At 43.0% G+C, this 23,401-nt stretch overlaps 1 protein-coding gene across 3 annotated transcripts in view; it reads right to left on the reverse strand.

Moving 5' to 3' along the window:
* PIP5K1C (phosphatidylinositol-4-phosphate 5-kinase type 1 gamma) overlaps positions 1–23,401 on the reverse strand; it is a 326,185-nt gene that overhangs the window by 37,961 nt on the left and 264,823 nt on the right. For all 3 annotated transcript variants that reach the window (XM_089687401.1, XM_089687403.1, XM_089687402.1), the window contains 2 exons: positions 8,240–8,341; positions 2,384–2,483 (listed from right to left, as the gene is read on the reverse strand). In XM_089687401.1, coding sequence (XP_089543527.1) covers positions 2,384–2,483; positions 8,240–8,341 — 202 coding nt within the window. The remainder of the gene's footprint in view (positions 1–2,383; positions 2,484–8,239; positions 8,342–23,401) is intronic.

Below are 23,401 nucleotides of genomic sequence, written 5' to 3' on the forward strand. Positions count from 1 at the left end.
AATCTGATGAGCTATGCATGGAAACCAATCAACTCTCAGGTTTTTTTTTTTTTTGTCAACGATTAATTGAACAAACTGAAGTTATAAAAGTGATTGACTACCATGCACTGCTGCACCAGATTTTTTGCACTCTCCAGTTTTAGTAAATCAACCCCAATAGGTTTGGTACTCTTCCAATCAACATTTCTAACCCCTTTGAGACAGGAGCTATACCTACAGCCCCTGTTCTTTGAAAAGCTGCCTAGTTATGAGTTGCAAACATGATGATGCCCAATATTCTCAAAGTGATCTGGTACTTACCCCATCTCTCTACCATATTAATATGATATGATCTATATAGACCAGAGGTTTAATGTTAAATTTCTCCCCAAAACAAGAAAAAACTGTGTTAATACGCACTTGGTGAGCAGTAATGTTGGCTCCGTGGGTTAGCTCTATTACTGGAGGAAATGCTGGTAGGTTGCAAAACCTTCCTCATGCAGGTTATTAGAATACGGGGATTCAAAATCCATTGTGGATGTACCTTCCGGAAGCTGACCCAGGGCAGTTTGTTAGGGGGGTCTGTGGTGTCTTCAGCAGGACTAGCTGTGTTTCTTTTTGCGCATTTAGGATGCTGCCTACCCAGCTGGATAGTCCATATTTTAGTGCGCAATACCAGAGATTGTGTATTTTGGTAGCGAATAGCAAGAATGTTACAAAATACTTATATAATATTGCAAATAGTACAAACATAGAAAGCAGTGTCTGGAGCAGGCTATAAAAGAGACTGTGGGCTTGATTTACTAAAACTGGAGAGTGCAAAAATCTGGTACAGCTCTGCATAGAAACCAACCTTAATTGAACAAGCTGAACTTGGAAGCTGTTTGGCTACCATGGACAGATTTTGCACTCTCTAGTTTTACTAAATCAACCCCTTTATAATTTACCCACAAAGTAAAAGTACACCAGAACGTGTGAAGTTTTTGGTGAGACACTATTAAGTAGCTGTTTCATTTCCTGTGCATATTGTTGTGTGGGGTCTGTGTTTAGTACATTTTAGTATGTTGTGTTGGAAAGCTATGTGCTTCTTAAATACAAATTATCCATAATTAGCACTGCTCCCCCTTTATCTGCTGATCTGATAATAATTTTATTATTCTTGAGGGTCTGTATAGTTTTTTTTAGCATCAAGTTTATGCAGTTAGGCAATCTCTGCACATCCCACTGCACCAACGCTCCCCATATCCACTTTAATCTTGTGGACTAGCCGGGTGCCAGAACCCAAGAGTGTGCTTTCACTTACTGCCTGTCAAATGCATGCTAAAGAGAGATCCAGGTTGCTCTTTAGAGACCAAACTAGGGTCAATGAGCCGTAAAAGTTATTAGTGTGTAAGTAGTTTTGCCTTCCCTACCTGTGTATTTGTTTTTAACAAGGTATTTTTTTGCATGCTAATATGTATTTCTGCCATTCTAACTGAATTTAAAAGGATACATAGGATACACAGAAACCATTACTACAGTATAGTAGCTGTGAAACCAACAGATGAGTTTCAAATGCAAAAATGAAAAACAACAATATGCAGCAATAAAAATGAACTGAAAAGTGCAAAAATGTGTTAGTATGCACATTTTTTGTCTCCTTTGCAATAAAAAAAAACCAAAAAAAAACCCTTTCCCTTTAGCTAGCAACATAACACCCCCCCCCCCCCACAAGAAAAAAAAAACATTGCCTGTCAGATGCCAATACAGTACAGCTTGATGCCAGGATAATGCAACTCCAATGCACTTGTATGAGAGTCTCACCACACCTACCAGCTTATCAGTAGAAGAGGAAGTTGCCAGCAGAGGGAGAAGAATCAGTGAAAATAGCACTGATGGCTGTGAAATACCAGAGAAGAGCTTAAAAATATTTTACCTGAAACAGCAATAATGTGCAAGTATGACGTGCATACTTGTAAATATCCTTTCAAGCACTCCAATTGTACGAAATAAATTTCATCTAATTCATGTGCCGACAGCGATTTATGTTTCAGCCATTTGTTTAGTATCTTCACTTTCCATCCTAAGGAACATTTGCAACACTATACATTTGTAGATGTGCAGAAATGAGGAATCAGATATGTGCATCAATATATTTTGACTGTATTGCTATATTCTGTTTATACTGTGAGTTTGATTTACTAAAACTGGAGAGTGCAAAATCTGGTGCAGCTGTGCATTGTAACCAATCCGCTTCTAACTTCAGCTTGTTCAATTAAGCTTTGACAAAAAACCACCTGGAAGCTGATTGGTTTCTATGCAGAGCAGCACCAAATTTTGCATGCTCCAATTTTAGTAAGTCAATCCCTATGTGTTCGTTATATCTACCAAGAATCAGTTCTTACTGTTTTTGTAATGAACTTACAAAGTATATGTCTGTCACTGGTATCTCCTCCTCTTCTTCAGAGCGTTGACTTCCAGTTTCTTCACCTGAATATGCTCTTGCCATACAGCCAGAAGCCTCTCTATAGAGAAAAAACAAGTATTTCATTTGCAGCAAATATCCTGGACTGTACCAGAATGCCATCTGCAGGAAGCATAACATTTTTAACCTTTTGGTAAAGTATGGAAGCATTCTGAAGTGCTGCAGCTTTGGAAGTAAAAAAACAAAAACGATGAGTCTAAAACAAGGCTGAAGAGAAGTATACTTTTGGTTAAAGCAGAGTTCCACCTGAAAAAAAAAAAAAAAGTCAGCAGCTACAAAAACTGTAGTTGCTGACTTTTAAAATACAGACACTTACCTGTCCCCGCTGGGTTCACTGGCCGTCTTCTCTCCCTGGCGCCAGCATCTTCAGCGTGGGCACCAGGCTGTGACAGTTTGTGGCTTCTGGCTTCACAGCCGGGTGCCCACTGTGCATGCGTGAGAAGCGATGCGCTTTGGGAATGGCCCCGTAGTCTTCTGGGACGTGTCACGTGTCCCACAAGACTACGGGGAGGGGGGGGGGGGGGGGGACAACTTCCGCTTTCAATTGCTGGGGTAGTGGGAACCTGTCAAATTTGGGTACCCGCTCCCCAAAGGTGCCAATCCTTAATGGGGAGCGGGGAACAAAGACTTAAAGGAACTTCAAATTTTGGGTGGAGCTCCACTTTAAGTATTTCTTACTGAAAAGGCCCAGAAGCTTATTGTGCAACTTTGTGTCCTAATTTAAAAATGAGCCTGTAAAGTAGAAAGTATACATTTACCTTTCCTGCTGCCAAACAATGCCCAATTGAAAAGCAATCGCTGGGTGAAATTTTTTTTTTAAACTTTTGAAAAACGCCAATACACTATATTCCATGCAGTGCTCACTGGTTCCTCCTACTAACCTCAATGTCACTATAGGACACATTAGTGGCACATTTTTAAATAGGAACTTTTAAAATAGCTAATTTTAAAGGTTATTTATAACAATATTTGCAAAGTACCGTATTTTTCGCTCCATAAGACGCACCTAGGTTTTAGAGGCAGAAAACAGGAAAAAAAATTCTGAACTAACGGACTGCAGACATAGTACAGGGGATGACCAGAGACTGCGGACACAGTACAGGGATGACCAGAGACTGCGGACACAGTACAGGGATGACCAGAGACTGCGGACACAGTACAGGGATGACCAGAGACTGCGGACACAGTACAGGGATGACCAGAGACTGCGGACACAGTACAGGGATGACCAGAGACTGCGGACACAGTACAGGGATGACCAGAGACTGCGGACACAGCACAGGGATGACCAGAGACTGCGGACAGCACAGGGATGACCAGAGACTGTGGATAGTACAGGGGATGACTGCTGACCTTTGGGGAGGGGGGGGGAGCGGGTACCTGAATTTGACAGATACCCGCTCCCACTTCCGCGGAGTTGTTCTTTCATCTTACCTGTTCCTCGATCCAGCCGCGCGCTGTCTTCCCGGCTTCTGTAATGGCGCTCGGCATGACAGCCGGGTGCCCAGTGCGCATGAGCGAGAAGCACTTGCGCTTTGTGATTGGTCCGGCGGCTTCTGGGATCTGTCATGTGTCCCAGGTGCCGCCTTACCATAAACAAAAAGCACCGCTTCTTGCGCATGCGCACTTGGCACCCGGCTGTCATGCCCACACTACAGAAGCCGGGAAGACCGCGCCGCTGGATAGAGGAACGGGTAAGATGAAAGAACAACTCCACGGAAGTGGGAGCGGGTACCTGTCAAATTCAGGTACCCGCTCCCCCTCCCTCCCCAAAGGTCAGCAGTCATCTCTATAAGGTCCCGCTGTAGAGCTGAGCGGCCGGCCCGGTATTCTGACACGGCGGCAGTGGAAATACCGGACCGGCCGCTCCATATTCGCTCCATAAGACGCACTGACATTTTCCCCCCTTTTTTTGGGGGAAAAAAGTGCGTCTTATGGAGCAAAAAATACGGTAGCCCAAAGTGCTATTTATTTTCCCAATATACCTAAAGCAATATGCAAGAACTAAAAAACTTGGTTGGCCCATTTTGCAGGTATAGCTATGTAAAACATTAATAAGTGCCTACACTGTTTTAGCCTCCATTTGTTTTTAAACTCCTAGAAGCTATTAGCATTTTTTTTTCTGCTCCTAGAAGCTAAACAGTGTTATCTTATGTGTCCATGCACACTACTTTAGGCTATTAGCATTTTTTGAGTTCCAGCATCTAGGAGAAGAAAAAAAACTGTTTTTGGAGAGTTTTGCCAGCAGAAAAAATGCTAAACTCTCCTACACGCTACTAAAATGCCCCTAACAGCTTTTTTTCTAGCTTTTTCCTGCAGGGGAAAAGTTCCTTCCCGATCCCCCAAGAGGCAATCAGATATTCCGTGGATCAACTTTACCTAATGTTAGTATCCAGTTATATTCATATTCTGTGTATCCAAGAAAAATTCAGGCCTTTCTTAAAGCAATCCACTGAGCTGGCCAGAACCAACTCTTGAGGGAATCTATTCCACATTTTCACAGCTCTCACTGTGAAGAAACCTTTCCGTGTTTGGAGATTAAATTTCTTTTCCTCCAGACGTAAAGAGTGCCCCCTTGTCCTCTGTGATGACCTCAGGGTGAATAACTCTACACCGAGTTCACTATATGAACCACTGATGTATTTATCCATGTTGATCATATCCCCCCTTAATCTCCTCTTCTCAAGAGAGAATAAATTCAGTTCCTCTAATCTTTCCTCATAGCTGATCTCCTCCATGCCTCTTAAAAGTTTGGTTGCCCTTCTCTGCACTTTCTTCAGTTCCCCAATGTTCTTTTTGTGAGTTGATGCCCAAAATTGAACTGCATATTCCAGATGAGGTCTTACTAATGATTTGTACCGGGGTAAAATGAGGTCTCTCTCTCTCTCTGGAGTCTATACCTGTCAATACAAGAGAGGATTTTGCTCGTTTTACAAACCGCAGCTTGGCATTGCATGCCATTACATGTACACTGCCCTACTGTTTCAACCCTGCTAACCCCTGTACACTGCCCTACTGTCCTCCGCCCTGCTGAACCCTGTATCTGCCCTACAGATCCCCCTGTCCTCTGCCCTGCTGACCTCTGTGCACTATCCTGCTGAACTTTTCCTTGCCCTGCTAATCCCTGTACACTGACCTGTTTTTTGCCCTGCTGAACCCCATGTACACTGCCCCACTGATCTCTGTCCTCTGCCCTGCTGACCCTTATAATCTGCCCTACAAACTGATGATCCCTGTACACTGCCCTACATACTACTGACTACTATGCACCACTCTACATTCTCATGACCCTTGTACCTAGAAACTACTGACCCTGTACACCGCCCTACGCACTAGTGACCTCTGTACACTGCTGTAAATACTAATCAACTTCTATACACTGCCCTACATAATACTGACCCCTGTAAACTGCCATATATCCTACTGACCTCTGTACACTGCCCTACCTAATACCTCTGTACACTGCCCTACATACTACTGACCTCTGTACACTGCCCTACATACTACTGACCTCTGTACACTGCCCTACATACTACTGACCTCTGTACACTGCCCTACCTAATACTGACCACTGTACACTGCCCTGCATACTACTGACCTCTGTACACTGCCCTACATACTACTGACCTCTGTACACTGCCCTGCATACTACTGACCTCTGTACACTGCCCTACATACTACTGACCCCTGAACACTGACGTTCTTATTACTTACACTGGCCAGAATGTAATCCAGCCAGCCAGGCCAGACATCAGAGCAGACAGCCAGGCCAGAAACTAGTCAGGAAAGTCAGGCTGCAGTACCAGTTGTTACGCCTTTGTGATGGACTCCTGCATCAGACTTGAGGTGACAAATTACTCTCCAGACATGAAACAAATTGTGAATGAAAGTGAATAGCAAGTTTCTCACTTAAGCAAAGTTTAACATGGTTCTAAAGTCAAGACATTTGTCACCTTAATGCATTCCCTGCATTAAAGTAAAAATGTTCTAGTGGTTGAATTGCTCCCCCCCCAAACACTTACCAGAGTCCTTTCTCAATCCAGTTATGTGCCCATCTACAGCGGTCCTTTCCCCTTTCCCTGCTCTCACAGGACACAGAGGCAGCAGCAGGAGCCATTGACTTCCGATGTTGTCAATCACATCCTGTAAAGAGGGAACAGGGGGCAGGGTCGAACAATGCTGTGTGTCTATGGACGCACACAGCGCGGTTTGACAGTGTGCCCACATGAGTACGCCCCTTTTAACCAGCTTGCTAGGGGAGCACTCGCAGAAAAGGAGGAGCAGAAAGCACAGGTAGGGGACCCCAGAAGAGGAGGAAAAGGGCTGCTCTGTGCAACAGAGCAGGTAAGTATAACATATTTATTGCTTTAGGGGGAAAAAATTTGCACTTATAACTACTTTAGGCAGGCTAAGTTTATAATTTTCAGTGACATTTGTTTTATTAGATTCTTCTAAGTTTTCTCCATGCCATGCTTACTTTTTATTTGGGCCTTGCTAGGCAATTTCCTTTAAAAAAAAAAAAGAAAAAAAAGAAAAAGAAAAAGTTCATTGTACCCTGGTTATCTCCAGTCTCTTTCATGTTGTTCAGGTAGATATCCACCTCTAAATGGTTGCGTATCTCTGGTCTAATGTTCCTTCTTGGCTCATGCAGCATGAATGTTGAGTTGTAAGCGTCTTGGTTAAAATTGGGCATACAGAATTGCCTTACAGGAGGTAACTATCACACCAAGAACCCGCATACAAAAGTGAAGGGTTGGCCAACTCTTGAACTGCATAGTCTGAACTCAGAAGCTTAGAATTTGGATTTAGATTTTTGTCTTTTGGAAGAAAAAGTGGAGTTTTGACATTCTATTTTAATTCATCCTAAATTATAATAGCACTTTTCAAATCTCAGAACAAGTCAAATCTAATCAAGTAAAAAATGGCTGCACAACATTCATGTAAGAAATTATTTGTATATTTTTAAATTTCCATTTTTTTAATCATCAATTCATGATTTGTATCACCATTTAATCACAAATTATTTTCCATTTCTCTCATTTATTCTTAAAGCCTCGACAAAAAGTCTCTTCTCCATTGCTGGGTGCTCCCAGTGGGTGTGTCCTTGATGCCCTGCACACACAGGGAGTTAAATTATGCTAAGCATCAAACCCAAAAGAAGATCAGTGCTGGATAGGAGAGTGGGTAAGAGAGGAATTCAGTATTACAGCGAAAGCCTTAATTCATTTTATAATTCTTAGGTTAGCGATTTAAATAAAAATATAAAAATACACTTGGGCTTTTAATTTTTTTTTGTGACAGGGTGTTTGATCAAATCAATATGGACCACATTAACTAGTGAATAAACTGTATAAAGGTAAAAAAAAGACCACACATAGTAATATATCACTGCTTACTGACATCTGTTATAATAAATACATTTCAATCATCTGTTGTTGCAGAGAAGCACAAAGAAGTAGATCAGCTGTGATGTCAGTATGAAGCCTCTGAACACTGAATGCTGATGTCACAAACAGGACATCAGATTTCTATAGCACATTTGAGTGTGGAAACCACCTTCTAGTTTTGTAGCAAGCAAATTATAGTACTTATGTTGTACAATGTAACCTTTGTTACTGGTTTCTAGGAATGTTCATAGTCAGTGGATACTAGCTTTTAAATTTCATGCTAAAACAAACTCTGGCTCGCAGATATTGTGAAACTGTGTCAAGAGGCATAAACTGGACCCACACCCTGGCCTATTGCTCAAGGAAAGAGTTAACAAAAATAAGAGACCTTTCACAGAATTTAACTCACCCATGCTTCTGTTCTTCTGGCTCTGCAACAGTGCTCTGTTCCCATGACGTCACCTCCACTGAGACCTGCTCAGCCTCATCATATGCCTGTATCTCATGGGTTCTAAGAGTTAACAAGTGAGGTCAATAACTATATGTATAATTAATACATAATGCCACAAATTACAGCATAGCAGTAATGAGCAAGGTAATTAAGACCCAAAAGAGCAGAAATAAAGAGCTCAGTTATTAATAATAAACTGTGAATAATGCAAAAAACTGGATTAGTCTGAAAGGAGAACTATGACAAAACATTTTTCTTCTAATAACCTATAACAGTTCCAATACCTTATGTGTATGTGCTTTAAAGAATATCTGATCCCAAGACCTAAATTGAATACATTATAGTCTACCAGTACTTAGGTGTAATGGCTGCATTAGATTTATTTTTGCAGGCCGAGTACATTTTCTGCAAGTACAGAAAAAAATGGGATTCCAGACTTGCCATAAAATATTTTTCTTGGAGTACCTTACAGCACACAAGAGTATTAGGGGACATAGGTTATGCTGCTTCTGAGGGGGGGGGGTGCCCTGTAATGTACTCTGGTAGAACTTTAACATGTGAACAGGATCAGGTGGCATCCTTGTAAATCTAATAAAAAGAGATGCATGATGCTGGAAAGACACTAACATACCTAGTGGAGTGTACCTTTACCAGAAATGGGTGAACTTTGCCATTGAGATCATAAGTATAAGCAGGCTGTCCACTCAGGGAACTATCAGGAATGACAAACAGGATTGGACTGTTGAAAATAGAGACTCAAATAGTGCATACCACATCCAGACTATGGAGGATAATTTCCATAGGTTATTTAGGAGCAGGACAGAAGGATGGTAGAATAGCCTGGTTAGAATTAAAGAGAAGACTTTGAGAAGAAAGGATTTCTGGGGCCCCAAACAACTTTGTTTGTGTGTAGCAAAAGAAAGGGTCTTTACAGGTCAAGGCCAACTTAGAAACTGGCCTCACAGAAAGGATGGTAACAAGAAAGGCAATTTTGCAAGTAAAGATAGAGGAATATCCATGATAGGCTCAATAGGTGGTCTTTTAAAATGGAATTCTAGGCACCACCTATCACTGGCCGACACAGGATAGATCTTGTGACTGGACCAGAGCTATACAGATCTTTTTTACATAGGTTAGACATAATGGGTGTTAGGATGGGGTGGTGCCTGGAATTTCAGAACTGGGCTGACATCGCAGAGAGTCATTGATCAAATGCTGATCTATCCAGAATACAGAAAAGCCTCAATTCATGTACTTCATTAGGACTTCATGTAATGGAATTTCCTTGTCCCACACCAAGAGAAATATACTTTCCAAATGCAATAGTAAACTTTGTCAATTTCCTAGCTTTTAAGAGCTTAGGGATGACCAAATCTGACAGGCCGCTGTCTCTCAGGACCTGGATTTCAACGGTCAAGCTGTTAAAGCCAGTTTGACCCAAAAGCAAAGACATAGATGCCGCTCAGGTAAGAGGTAAAGTCCAGGATAGACCGCTGTGAGTGCTGGCTGGGAAAGGAGTTTGTATAAGTTGATAATAGAGCGCTGGGAACGTAGGAATAAAGCAGCTAGCATAAAAGGTCACCTTTGGAACCCAAATGAGAACATATAAAAACAAGATATGCAGCGCTAATAAAATTAATAGGAACAAGTAGAAAATCAGAACATGAATGACATTATAACATATGTGAAAGAACTCAGTCCATATCGCATGGTGAGATAAAGTGATAGGTGCAATTGTCCAGATAATCCATGGTCAGAGATAAACGTGACTCTTGTGATCTCGTGATTGTACAAATAATGCACTAACCAGATAGCGCAAGAGATGCGCATGGAGCAATTAAGACCCGCTCCTGGTGCTCTGGACTTGTGATATTAGGAGGATGTCATCTGCAGGTTGGCCACCAGATGTCATCAATCCAGGTATATTCGTAAGTCATCCACCAGAAAAATCATCAGCGGGGGAGGGGGTAATCCCACATCACTCCAAACCAACAGGAACCTTCAAAAGCGGGCTCCCATGCAATAGATGAGACCCAGAGAAGCTTCTAATAGTGTAGTATGTCTTTAATAAGCAAAACTAACAGCATGTACAGTTTAAGGATAAACTTACATCCAGAAACGAATCTGGCCACCAGGGTGTCAGTCAGGATAGCCTTGTGGTATGAGTACACAGGTCAGGGGCACCTCCCTAACGCGTTTTGTGTAAATAACACTTCCTCAGAGGGAGTGTTATTTACATGAAACGCGTTAGGGAGGTGCCCCTGACCTGTGTACTCATACCACAAGGCTATCCTGACTGACACCCTGGTGGCCAGATTCGTTTCTGGATGTAAGTTTATCCTTAAACTGTACATGCTGTTAGTTTGGCTTATTAAAGACATACTACACTATTAGAAGCTTCTCTGGGTCTCATCTATTGCATGGGAGCCCGCTTTTGAAGGTTCCTGTTGGTTTGGAGTGATGTGGGATTACCCCCTCCCCCGCTGATGATTTTTCTGGTGGATGACTTACGAATATACCTGGATTGATGACATCTGGTGGCCAACCTGCAGATGACATCCTCCTAATATCACAAGTCCAGAGCACCAGGAGCAGGTCTTAATTGCTCCATGCGCATCTCTTGCGCTATCTGGTTAGTGCATTATTTGTACAATCACGAGATCACAAGAGTCACGTTTATCTCTGACCATGGATTATCTGGACAATTGCACCTATCACTTTATCTCACCATGCGATATGGACTGAGTTCTTTCACATATGTTATAATGTCATTCATGTTCTGATTTTCTACTTGTTCCTATTAATTTTATTAGCGCTGCATATCTTGTTTTTATATGGGAAAGGAGTTTGTAAAGGCACCAATCTATAGCATGTCAGGAGAAGACATCTGTGAGCCGCACATCAGAGAGCAGACCTGTGTGAAAGAGTGAATGGCAGTCTCAGCATGGGTTGCAGCCAGGCAACGCCCCAACACATTTAATTCTGCTCCTCAGAGCTTAATCATGGGGATTGAAGTTCTGAGAAAGTGGGGGGAGTTTAGAATATATATATATATATTTTTTTTTTATATGGACATTCTTGTTGGTCAGACAATCACTTTTTGTAGCCCCAAGATTATCTATTTTTAATCACAAAGTACAGGTCTTTCAATTTTCGACATCTTTGACATTTATGGCTGACTTGCAGACATACTCCTTTGATTGTCTATTTGTGTCATTTATGTTTTAATCATGTGACAGCCAATGATGGGTTTATAAACCCCCCCCCCTTCCCACTTGCTCTGAACTTTTATTCCCATGATTAAGCTCCGAGAGGCAAAGCAAAAGGCACTGGGGGCATGGCCTGGCCAGATCATGGTTGCCATTCACTCTTTCACATGAATCTGCTATCTGATGTGATGCTCACGGACTTCTTCTCCTGACACATTAAAGCTAATAACCAGGAAGCAGGGTGGTAAACCAGACCATGAAAAAGAAGATATGGACAATATGAGAGGGCCCAAGGACAGTCTTCCAGGAGCCTAATGAAGTCAGAGTGTGAAAAATTACTGGGATGTGCTGCTTCTTGAGCCTGTTGAGTAGGCATGGAAGGAAATTCAGGAGGAGGAAAGGTATAGACCAGTTTTAACTCATTCCACAGAGTCACCAGAGCATCCATCACAAAAGATTGTAGGATCCCTGGACTTGGAGTAAAACCTAATATAAAATATAAGGTGCAGTGCTAATAACTAATATAATAAAATGCCATCATATAAATGAATAAAAACACATAAAACATGAACTTATAATATAGTCGTCAATCTTCATGTATCAGAAAGAATGCCACTACTAATGGTATATTGATATAAAGTGATAAAGTGCAAATAAAAATCAATAAAGGTGGTCATAGGTGTAACTATAGTGACAAAGTCTTTATATATCAGATAGACGTGAAGTTTCAGGTGAGGGTGATCTTCTACAGATTCTTCTGGTGATAATCAAATAATAAAGTCATGCACTCACCAGATGCGCAATAATGTTGCGCATTTGAGAACATACAATCTCATTAGGTCAGCTGGATCATCCTATGGACCTCTATCCCTGGTAAGGACTCCCCTCTGGGTCGTCGGTAGCAATGCCACACCTCACACCTCTTCTGATGATCGGCCCTGTGGGTGGTAGGGCTCAGAGCAAGAGCCCCCAAAGGATGCCAAAATAGTGTGATATTGCTTCCAGATATTTATTGATCCAAACACAGGAGATGAACAGAGTAAAATAACATAGAAACTGACCATGCACTGGAATCAAAGATGGCTGCTGGACCAGCATGGTCCTCAGCGGCGTGAAGTCAGGATGCTGCGGCTCCTTCCCTGACACGTTTCGTGCTCTAGCACATACAGGTGAAACTCAAAAAATTAGAATATCGTGCAAAAGTTCATTTATTTCAGTAATGCAACTTAAAAGGTGAAACTAATATATGAGATAGACTCATTACATGCAAAGCAAGATAGTTCAAGCCGTGATCTGTCATAATTGTGATAATTATGGCTTACAGCTCATGAAAACCCAAAATCCACAATCTCAGAAAATTAGAATATTACATGCAATCAATATAACAAGGATTGTACATAGAACAATATCGGACCTCTGAAAAGTATAAGCATGCATATGTACTCAGTACTTGGTTTGGGCCCCTTTTGCAGCAATTACTGCCTCAATGCGGTGTGGCATGGAAGCTATCAGCCTGTGGCACTGCTGAGGTGTTATGGAAGACTAGGATGCTTCAATAGCAGCCTTCAGCTCTTCTGCATTGTTTGGTCTCATGTCTCTCATCTTTCTCCTGGCAATGCCCCATAGATTCTCTATGGGGTTCAGGTCAGGCGAGTTTGCTGGCCAATCAAGCACAGTAATCCCATGGTCATTGAACCAGGTTTTGGTGCTTTTAGCAGTGTGGGCAGGTGCCAAGTCCTGCTGGAAAATGAAGTCAGCATCCCCATAAAGCTTGTCTGCGGAAGGAAGCATGAAGTGCTCCAAAATCTCCTGGTAGACGGCTGTGTTGACCCTGGACTTAATGAAGCACAGTGGACCAACACCAGCAGATGACATCTGCTCCTCAAATCAACACACTGTGGATACTTCACACTGGACTTCAAGCATCTTGCAGTGTGTGCCTCTCCATTCTTCCTCCAGACTCTGGGTCCTTGGTTTCCAAATGAGATGCAAAAATTGATCTCATCAAAAAAGAGGACTTTGGACCACTCAGCAACAGACCAGGTCTGTTTTTCTTTAGTCCAGGTAAGACGCTTCTGACGTTGTTTGTTGTTCAGGAGCGGCTTGACAAGAGGAATACGACATTTGAAGCCCATGTCCAGGATTTGTCTGTGTGTGGTGGCTCTTGATGCACTGACTCCAGTCTCAGTCCACTCCTTGTGAAAGTCCCCAACGCTTTTGAATGGCCTTTTCCTGACAATCCTCTCCAGGCTGCGGTCATCCCTGCTGCTTGTGCACCTTTTTCTTCCACACTCTTCCCTTCCACATAACTTTCTATTAATGTGCTTTGATACAGCACTTTGGGAACATCCAACTTCTTTTGCAATTACCTTTTGAGGCTTTCCCTCCTTATGGAGGGTGTCAATGATGGTTTTCTACACAACTGTCAGGTCAGCAGTCTTTCCCAAGATTGTGATTCCTACTGAACCAGACTGAGAGACCATTTAAAGGCTCAGGAATTCTTTGCAGGTGTTATGGCTTAATTAGCTGATTAGAGTGGGACACTTTGAGCCGAGAATATTGCACCTTTTCACAATACTATTCTAATTTTCTCATATTGTGCATTTGGGGTTTTCATGAGCTGTAACCCGTAATCATCACAATTATGACAAATCACGGCTTGAACTATCTTGCTATGCATGTAATGAATCTATCTCATATATTAGTTTCACCTTTTAAGTTGCATTACTGAAATAAATGAACTTTTGCACGATATTCTAATTTTTTGAGTTTCACCTGTAGTCATAGGGGTATGCCTGCATGCATCTGATGTCTATTTGTGTCCCTTATATAATGATAAATGGCGCGCATATGTACTGCATCCGCCATATTGTCGGCTATTTGGCGCATGCTATGTTAATGGTTGCACCGAGCGTGCGCAGTATTCCTGCGCCATTTTGTTATAGATTGTCGGTCTGGTTACAGGAATACAGAATGTGTGCGCATTCTGAAGCCATTTTCCTAATGCCTTAACCTGCATCAACACTGTGATCACCAGAGGAAGTGAAAAACAAATGTTCAATAAGTATATTCAAAGCGGTAATCTGATAAATATAAATGTAATTACCTCTTAGCCCGTTACTCTCAACGATATTGGGATTATCTTATCATAAAAATTTTTTAAATAATGCGTCAGTACATGTGCAATATCTCAAGTTAATATATATCAAATCTGTTTATTCCAATAATAAATGATATGAATAGACATCCAGTCAGTATCAAATATCTATGGAGCCATTAGTACTCCAATGTGTATGGTGGTATTCAGTGTTGAATAGGTAAGTATAAATGCTAAATTTATGCTAAAGTATAAATTCATCATGCTAAAAATATTAGTGTATGTATAAATACAGTCATGGCCGAAATTGTTGGCACCCTTGATATTTTTCCTGAAAATCAAGTATTTCACACAAAAAAGGTATTGCATTAACACATGTTTTGCTATACACATGTTTATTCCCTTTGTATGTATTGGAACAAATATAAAACAGAGGCAGAAAAGCAAATATGACATAATGTCACACAAAACCCCAAAAATGGGCTGGACAAAAGTATTGGCACCCTTAACTTAATATTTGGTTGCACACCCTTTGGAAAACATAACTGAAATCAGTCGCTTCCTATAACCATCAATAAGCTTCTGACACCTCTCACCCGGAATTTTGGACCACTCTTCCTTTGCAAACAGCTCCAGGTCTCTCTTATTGGAAGGACACCTTTTCCCAACAGCAATTTTAAGATCTCTCCACAGGTGTTCAATGGGATTTAGATCTGGGCTCATTGCTGGCCACTTCAGAACTCTCCAGCGCTTCTTTGCCATCCATTTCTGAGTGCTTTTTGACGTATGTTTGGGGTCATTGTCCTGCTGGAAGACCCAGGATCTTGGACGCAAACCCAGCTTTCTGACACTGGGCCCTACAGTGCGACCCAAAATCCTTTGGTAATCCTCAGATTTCATGATGCCTTGCACACAGTCAAGGCACCCAGTGCCAGAGGCAGCAAAACAACCCCAAAACATCATTGAACCTCCACCATATTTTACCGTAGGTACTGTGTTTTGTTCTTTGTAGGCCTCATTCCGTTTTCGGTAAACAGTAGAATGATGTGCTTTACCGAAAAGCTCTATCTTGGTCTCATCTGTCCACAAGACGTTTTCCCAGAAGGCTTTTGGCTTACTCAAGTACATTTTGGCAAACTGTAGTCTTGCTTTTTTATGTCTCTGTGTCAGCAGTGGGGTCCTCCTGGGTCTCCTGCCATAGCGTTTCATTTCATTTAAATGTCGACGGATAGTTCGCGCTGACACTGATGCTCCCTGAGCCTGCAGGACAGCTTGAATGTCTTTGGAACATGTTTGGGGCTGCTTATCCACCATCCGGACTATTCTGCGTTGCAATCTTTCATCAATTTTCCTCATCCGTCCACGACCAGGGAGATTAGCTACAGTGCCATGGGTTGCAAACTTCTTGATAATGTTGCGCACTGTGGACAAAGGCAAATCTAGTTCTCTGGAGATGGACTTGTAACCTTGAGATTGTTGATATTTTGCCACAATTTTGGTTCTCAGGTCCTCAGACAGTTCTCGTCTCCTCTTTCTGTTGTCCATGCTTAGTGTGGCACAGACAGACACACAATGCAAAGGTTAAGTGAACGTCTCTCCTTTTTATCTGCTTTCAGGTGTGATTTCTATATTGCCCACACCTGTTACTTGCCCCAGGTGAGTTTACAGGAGCATCACATGCTTGTAACATTCTTATTTATCCGCAGTTGTGAAAGGGTGCCAATACTTTTGTCCAGCCCATTTTTGGAGGTTTGTGTGACATTATGTCGAATTTGCTTTCTTTCCTCCCTTTTTTTGTTTTGTCCCAATACACACAAAGGGAATAAACATGTGTATAGCAAAACATGTGTTAATGCAATACGTTTCGTGAGAAATACATGATTTCCTGGAGAAATATCAAGGGTGCCAACAATTTCGGCCATGACTGTAAATATATAAAACGCAGATAAATTCATGGTCAGTAAAACAAAATAAATAACAAAATAATAACAAGATAAAATACAGAAATTCAAATATATAAAACCGGTATATGTCACTGTCACCACTAAAAGGTATTCTCGTGATTACAAAGATTATCAAGAGGATCATGTATTTAAATGGAAAGTGGCTAAGGATGATGCCCTTAGTGCACCTACACCACTTTCTAACGCTCCTATTTCCTCACACACTCCCAAACCTCAAAGACTTCCCCGGAGACCCAATGATCGACCACGTAGGCGCTTAAGGACACAGAGCCAATACAGATCTCCTATGAAAACAATAAAAACAATGAAAACAATAGTGATAGACACTATAATATACCAGTCAATATAGATATGACCCATTATACCCTATGACTGACAGAAATATTGGTTCACGGAATTGTGATTGGTATCCTAACCAGCTCAACAAAAATAATCAACATGATTATGTTAGAACAAGACCCAATAACTACCATAACACAACAATTTTGGGCCAAATACACACTATGCATCGTCAAGAACTACTAGAGGCACAACCCATAACCAACAATGGAGGGAGAGAGCATCTGGACCACCTATCCAGCAGTTTAGAACCAATAATTTTGGTCCCACATTGTATAACTTGGATTACTACCATAACACACAACAGAATGGAGAACACACACCTACCCATTTTTTAGGGGGATGCCGCACACGCAAAAGAAGCGCCTTAATAGAGGAAAGAGGGGAGGCAAGAGGGTTAACAAACCCGAAAAAAAAGAAAACTATAAAAGGTACCGGCATCTATAATTTGAGCAAAGTGGAATTGTCAGCAGAGGAGCTCAATTTATTACACAAGGGACTCAAATTTGCCCCCAAGACAGCACTCAAATTTCAAACATATATTGATGTGCGTCGTTTTGTGAGACAAGTATCACTCAAGAAATATTTTCTTAACAACCCCATTAGACATAATGCCGCACAGTGGAACCATTAACTCTAATCTGAGAAACGCATCTTTATTTAACCCCCCCCTCACAATCACAAACCTATATCAATTCTTTTAGAGATTCAGTATTGAAGGATCTCAATGATATTAAACTTAAACAAGTCAGAGATCAAGACGCCTGTAAGAAAGCCATGAATTCTCTTCTGGAAAGGAAAAATCTGGCAATCTGACCAGCTGACAAGGGAGGAGGGGTAGTAATTTTATCTAAAGTGGATTATGTCAGAGAGGTAACAAATATTTTAAGTGATAGGGACACATATCTCCCACTGAATAAAAATCCATTGGGAACTTTTAAAAAAGCGCTTAAGACGATCATTCAGAAAGGCTATGACAATAGGATTTTAAATAAGAAGGAAAGAGACTTCCTATGTCCCACTGCCCCCAGATTGCCAGTGTTGTATATATTGCCAAAAATACATAAAAACTCGACTAACCCCCCAGGCAGACCAATATTAGTGGTATCGGTTCATTATGCTTAAAGGCAGGTGAATATATAGATCATTTCCTGCAGCCACTAGTGACCAAAACTTTGGCATACTTACGTGATACCAAACAAATTCTGCAGGATATTAGAAGTATAGAGATAGACCCAACGACATATTTGGTCACTGCAGATGTTACCTCGCTTTATACAAATATCAAACACTCAGATAGTATGGAGGCAGTGCAATTTTACCTGAATGATTTTAGTGAAATGTCCTTTTTACATAAAGATTTTATACTTTAACTTTTAAATTTTGCGATGACTAAAAACTATTTTTGGTTTAATAACCATTTTTGTCTGCAAACAAAGGGAGCGAAATTTTTTCTGCAATGGGAGCGAAATTTGCTCCCAGCCTGGCCAACCTTTTTATGGCCAGGTGGGAGGAGGATGTGATATACGCCAGGTTATGGCCAGAACTCTCCTTCTATAGGCGTTATATAGACAACATATGTTTAATTTGGAATGGCGAGGAGCAAGCATTAATAAATTTGTTTAGCACTTTAAATAACAACACACTGAACATTAAGTTGACGTTTGAATATAGTGTGCATAGCATCCATTTTTTAGATTTAACTTAATCAAGGGGGTAAGATTGTAACAGAATCATTTTTTAAACAAAACAGACAGAAATAGCTATATTCCTCTTGACAGCTGCCATCATCCAGCCTGGTTAACCAATATACCAAAAGGTCAGTTTCTCAGGACCAGAAGAAATTGTACCAATACTGATACTTATTACTCTCAAGCAGCGATCTTGAAAGAAAGATTTTTGGAAAAAGGCTACGATGGGTCTATGCTGAATTGCACTTTAACAACGGTTGCTAATATGAATAGGGAAGAAATATTAAATAATAGAAAAAAAGGGACCCAAAACAGTGCCCTTTTATTACCAACTTTTCTATCCAATATAAAACAATTCCGAAAATCAGTAATAACAATTGGAAGATCCTGAAAACCGACCCCACTTTAGCCGGCTTTTTACCCGATAAACCTGAAATCACGTTCAGGAGGGCCATGCCCTTACGGAATAGGATAGTTCCGAATATTCTAAACCCCCCAGTAAACACTAGTTTTTTTGCAGAAATGAAGGTCTTTTTCCCCTGCAACAAATGTATAATTTGCCACTGTAATAATAAGAGGAAAAAGAAAGTTGACAACTTTACCTCCGCTGTCACGGGAAGGACATACACGATTAATAAATTAATTTCCTGCAATAGTGGGCACGTAGTATATTTGTTACAATGCCCGAGCCAAAAACAATATATTGGTCGAACTACTAGGAGATTGAGAGACCGCCTTAGGGAGCATGTGAGTAATATCAAAAAAGGCTATAAAGATCACTCCCTTTCTAAGCACTATCGCTTATGCCACAATAAAGATCCCTCCTCACTAACTTTTATAGGTATAGATATTATAAAAACACACTGGAGAGGAATGAACAGTCTCTCAACTCGAATCGAAATGGAAATTCGATTTAGACACTTTACACCCCAAAGGACTCAACGTCGAGTTCGACATTAATTGTTTTATAGATAACTGCTAACATACATTCCATTTTTAATATCATGACCTCATCCTCCTCAGTTTTATTGTCATCGCAATTTTAACAGTTTTTTTAGGTATTTTAGAATATGCTGTATTGTTTTGATTGTATAGCTATTCTATTATATTTTAAAAAATATGTGATCCATTTATTTTATTACATAATTTTTATATTTAACTTTGTACATTGTATAAGGTTGTGGGTTTACATACTTTTTATACAAATTTTTGTGATAATAGTATAGGTAGACTATCATTTATTTATTTATATATACATACTAGCGCCAAACACCCTTTTAGTGGTGACAGTGACATATACTTGTTTTATATATTTGAATTTCTATATTTTATCTTATGTTTTATTATTTTATTTATTTTGTTTTACTGACCATAAATTTATATGCGTTTTATATATTTATTTATATATACACTAATATTTTTAGCATGATGTATGATACTTACCTATTCAACACTGAATACCACCATACACGTTGGAGTACTAAAGATATTTGATACTGACTGGATGTCTATTCATATAATTTATTATTGGAATAAACAGATTTTGTATATATTAACTTGAGATATTGCGCATGTGCAGGCGCATTATCAAAATTTTTTATAAGATAATCCCAATATCGTTGAGAGTAACGGGCTGGGAGGTAATTACATTTATATTTATCAGATTACCGCTTTGAATATACTTATTGAACATTTGTTTTTCACTTCCCCTGGTGATCACAGTGTTGATGCAGGTTAAGGCATTAGGAAAATGGCTTCAGAATGCGCACTGTCAGGAATGGACTTGTGGGCTGCAGTACCAGGGCCGGTAAGCGGGTGCTCTCAGCAATCAGAGACTCAACCCTGCAGTCAGCCAAACACATGAAAGCTGATTGCAGGTGTATTTAAGGGATGGCCAGACCTGCAGTCTGTGCCATGGTGTGTGTTTTTCCATGGGCCCCTGTATCTTGTTACCTGCATTCCTGTTCCTGCTCCTGCCTGACGTGTTGCTGACCCTGCCTGATCCTGACCTCTGCTGACTTCTCCTGTTTGATCCCTGGCTTGTGACCCTGACCATTCTCTCCACCTGCTCCTCCTGTACCTACCTGCCCGATTGTTATTGACCCAGCCTGCCTGACTATGTTGTGCTCTATATGTGTATGTACCTGTGTATCTTTATCAGTTTAGGTTTGGGTTTGTTTCACCTTGTTGTATGTATTTGTGTTAGCTTGGGGTTTGTTGTATGTATTTGTGTTAGCTTGGGGTGTGGTGCACTGCGTTTATGTTTGTATTGTTAGTCTTAATAAATCGCCTTATTTATACCATATCTGAAACCCGCGTTTCCCTGTGTCAGTCCACACACCTTTGGTCATACCCGGAGCCCTGACTTTACACCAAGGCCAATCCTGACCAGAAGTGGCTGCACAGGGAAGCCATCTTGGCTTGTTGCTGGGAAGGATGGATCTTGATGAGGTTGTGTATTTGTCTCTGCTGGTTTTTGATGACAGAGAATATGCTTATCAGACTCTGAGGGAGTATTCCCGGGATCAACTGCTAGAATGTATACGGATCGCTCATGTTCTAGTAGATCAGGGCACAGAGTTCTCTGAAGTGCAACCTTTGATTCAGGTTTGTGTAGAGTTGGCTTCATCTGGTACCCCTGAAAGCAGGAATGACTTTTTGCCACCATTTAGTGCAGACCGGGTAGAGTCCCTGGTATGGTTATTAGAGGATGATGTGGATTGCTTCTTGGAGCATTATGCTGCATGTTCACCACAGGTATTAAGGAATTGTATAAACGCAGTGCAGTCTTTGACCAGACAGGCTTTGTGTAAGCTCAGCTTTTTTCAACCCATACTGCAGACATGGTCAGACTTGTTGCACCCAGCCTCAGTCAGCTTACAACGTCATTCCTCCGCTCAAGGCACTCTTCCTACATCCCCGACAGCACCCCCAGTGACGGCCCAGTATACTCTGCTAACTACCACATACCAGTCCTCTGCTCCCACTCGCTGCACCTATCCTTTCTTTAACCCTGTAAAGAAGTCCTCGGCAGCAACTGCTCCCTCCTCTGTTCCATCTTCCAGCTCTTCTCTGTCCTCAGCTGCTCCATTCGTTTGCAGACCTGCGTTTACTTGCAGTGCTCCAGTAGTTAAAACCAGAAAAAAGCGAAAATTCTTTCCAACCAGTACCATCCTGCCAGTATCCAAACCGGTGAGCCTGCTGTCTGAGAACCTGCCTTCCGTGGTTCAGCCTGGTGCCTCAGCACCCGCACTTCAGCCTGATGTCTCTACCCAGTCTGATGTCTGTACCCAGCCTGATGAACTGATCCAGCCAGATGATCCAATGCCTGATGACCCAGTGCCCGCTGTCATGCCTGGTGACCCGATGCCCGCTGTCGAGCCAGAAGATCCGGTACCTGATGACCCGGTGCCCGCTGTCATACCTGGTGACCCGATGCCCGCTGTCGAGCCAGACGATCCAATGCCTGATGACCCAGTGCCCGCTGTCATGCCTGATGACCCGATGCCCGCTGTCGAGCCAGACGATCCGGTACCTGATGACCCGGTGCCCGCTGTCGTGCCAATTGACTCAGAGCCCACTGTCGTGCCTGGTGACTCGGTGCCCACTGCCTTGCCAGATGACGCGGTGCCCGCTGTCGAGCCAAGTGACCTGATGCCTGGTGACCCGATGCCTGCTGTCGAGCCAGACGATCCAATGCCTGATGACCCAGTGCCCGCTGTCATGCCTGGTGACCCGATGCCCGCTGTCGAGCCAGACGATCCAGCGCCAGATGACCCGGTGCCTGCTGTCGAGCCAGACGATCCGGTACCTGATGACCCGGTGCCCGCTGTCGTGCCAATTGACTCAGAGCCCACTGTCGTGCCTGGTGACTTGGTGCCCACTGCCTTGCCAGATGACGCGGTGCCCGCTGTCGAGCCAAGTGAACTGATGCCTGGTGACCCGATGCCCGCTGTCGAGCCAGACGATCCAATGTCTGACCCAGTGCCCGCTGTCATGCCAGTTGACTTGGAGCCCTCTGTCGTGCCTGGTGACTCGGTGCCCACTGCCTTGCCAGATGACGCGGTGCCCGCTGTCGAGCCAAATGACCTGATGCCTGGTGACCCGATGCCCGCTTTCAAGCCAGACGATCCAAGGTCTGACCCAGTGCCCGCGGTCATGCCAGTTGACTCGGAGCCCACTGTCGTGCCTGGTGACTCGGTGCCCACTGCCTTGCCAGATGACGCGGTGCCCGCTGTCAAGCCAAATGACCTGATGCCCGCTGTCGTGCCTGATGGCCCGGTGCCCGCTATTGTGCCAGTTGACTCAGAGCCCGCTGTCCTGCCTGATGGCCCGGTGCTTGCCGCCCCGCCTGGGGCCCGGTGCCTGCCGCCCCGCCTGGGGGCCCTGTGCCTGCCGCCCCGCCTGGGGGCCCGGTGCCCGTCGCTCCGCCTGGGGGCCTGCCGCTCCGCCTGGGGCCCGGTGCCCTCCGCTCCGCCTGGGGCCCGGTGCCCGCCGCTCCGCCTGGGGGCCCGGTGCCCGCCGCTCCGCCTGGGGGCCCGGTGCCCGCCGCTCCGCCTGGGGGCCCGGTGCCCCGGTGCCTGCCGCTCTGCCTGGTGGCCCGGTGCCTGCTGCCCCGCCTGGTGGCCCGGTGCCTGCTGCCCCGCCTGGTGGCCCGGTGCCTGCTGCCTCGCCTGGTGGCCCGGTGCCTGCTGCTCCGCCTGGTGGTCTGGTGCCTGCTGCTCCGCCTGGTGATCCGGTGTCCAGCCCGATGTGCCTCTGCCCGGAGTGCAGCCCGATGTGCCTCTGCCCGGAGTGCAGCCCGATGTGCCTCTGCCCGG

This window comes from Staurois parvus, unplaced genomic scaffold, assembly GCF_062004578.1.
Source record: "Staurois parvus isolate SC_StPar_1 unplaced genomic scaffold, SC_StPar_1.0 ptg000425l, whole genome shotgun sequence".
NCBI classification, from domain to species: Eukaryota; Metazoa; Chordata; class Amphibia; order Anura; family Ranidae; genus Staurois; species Staurois parvus.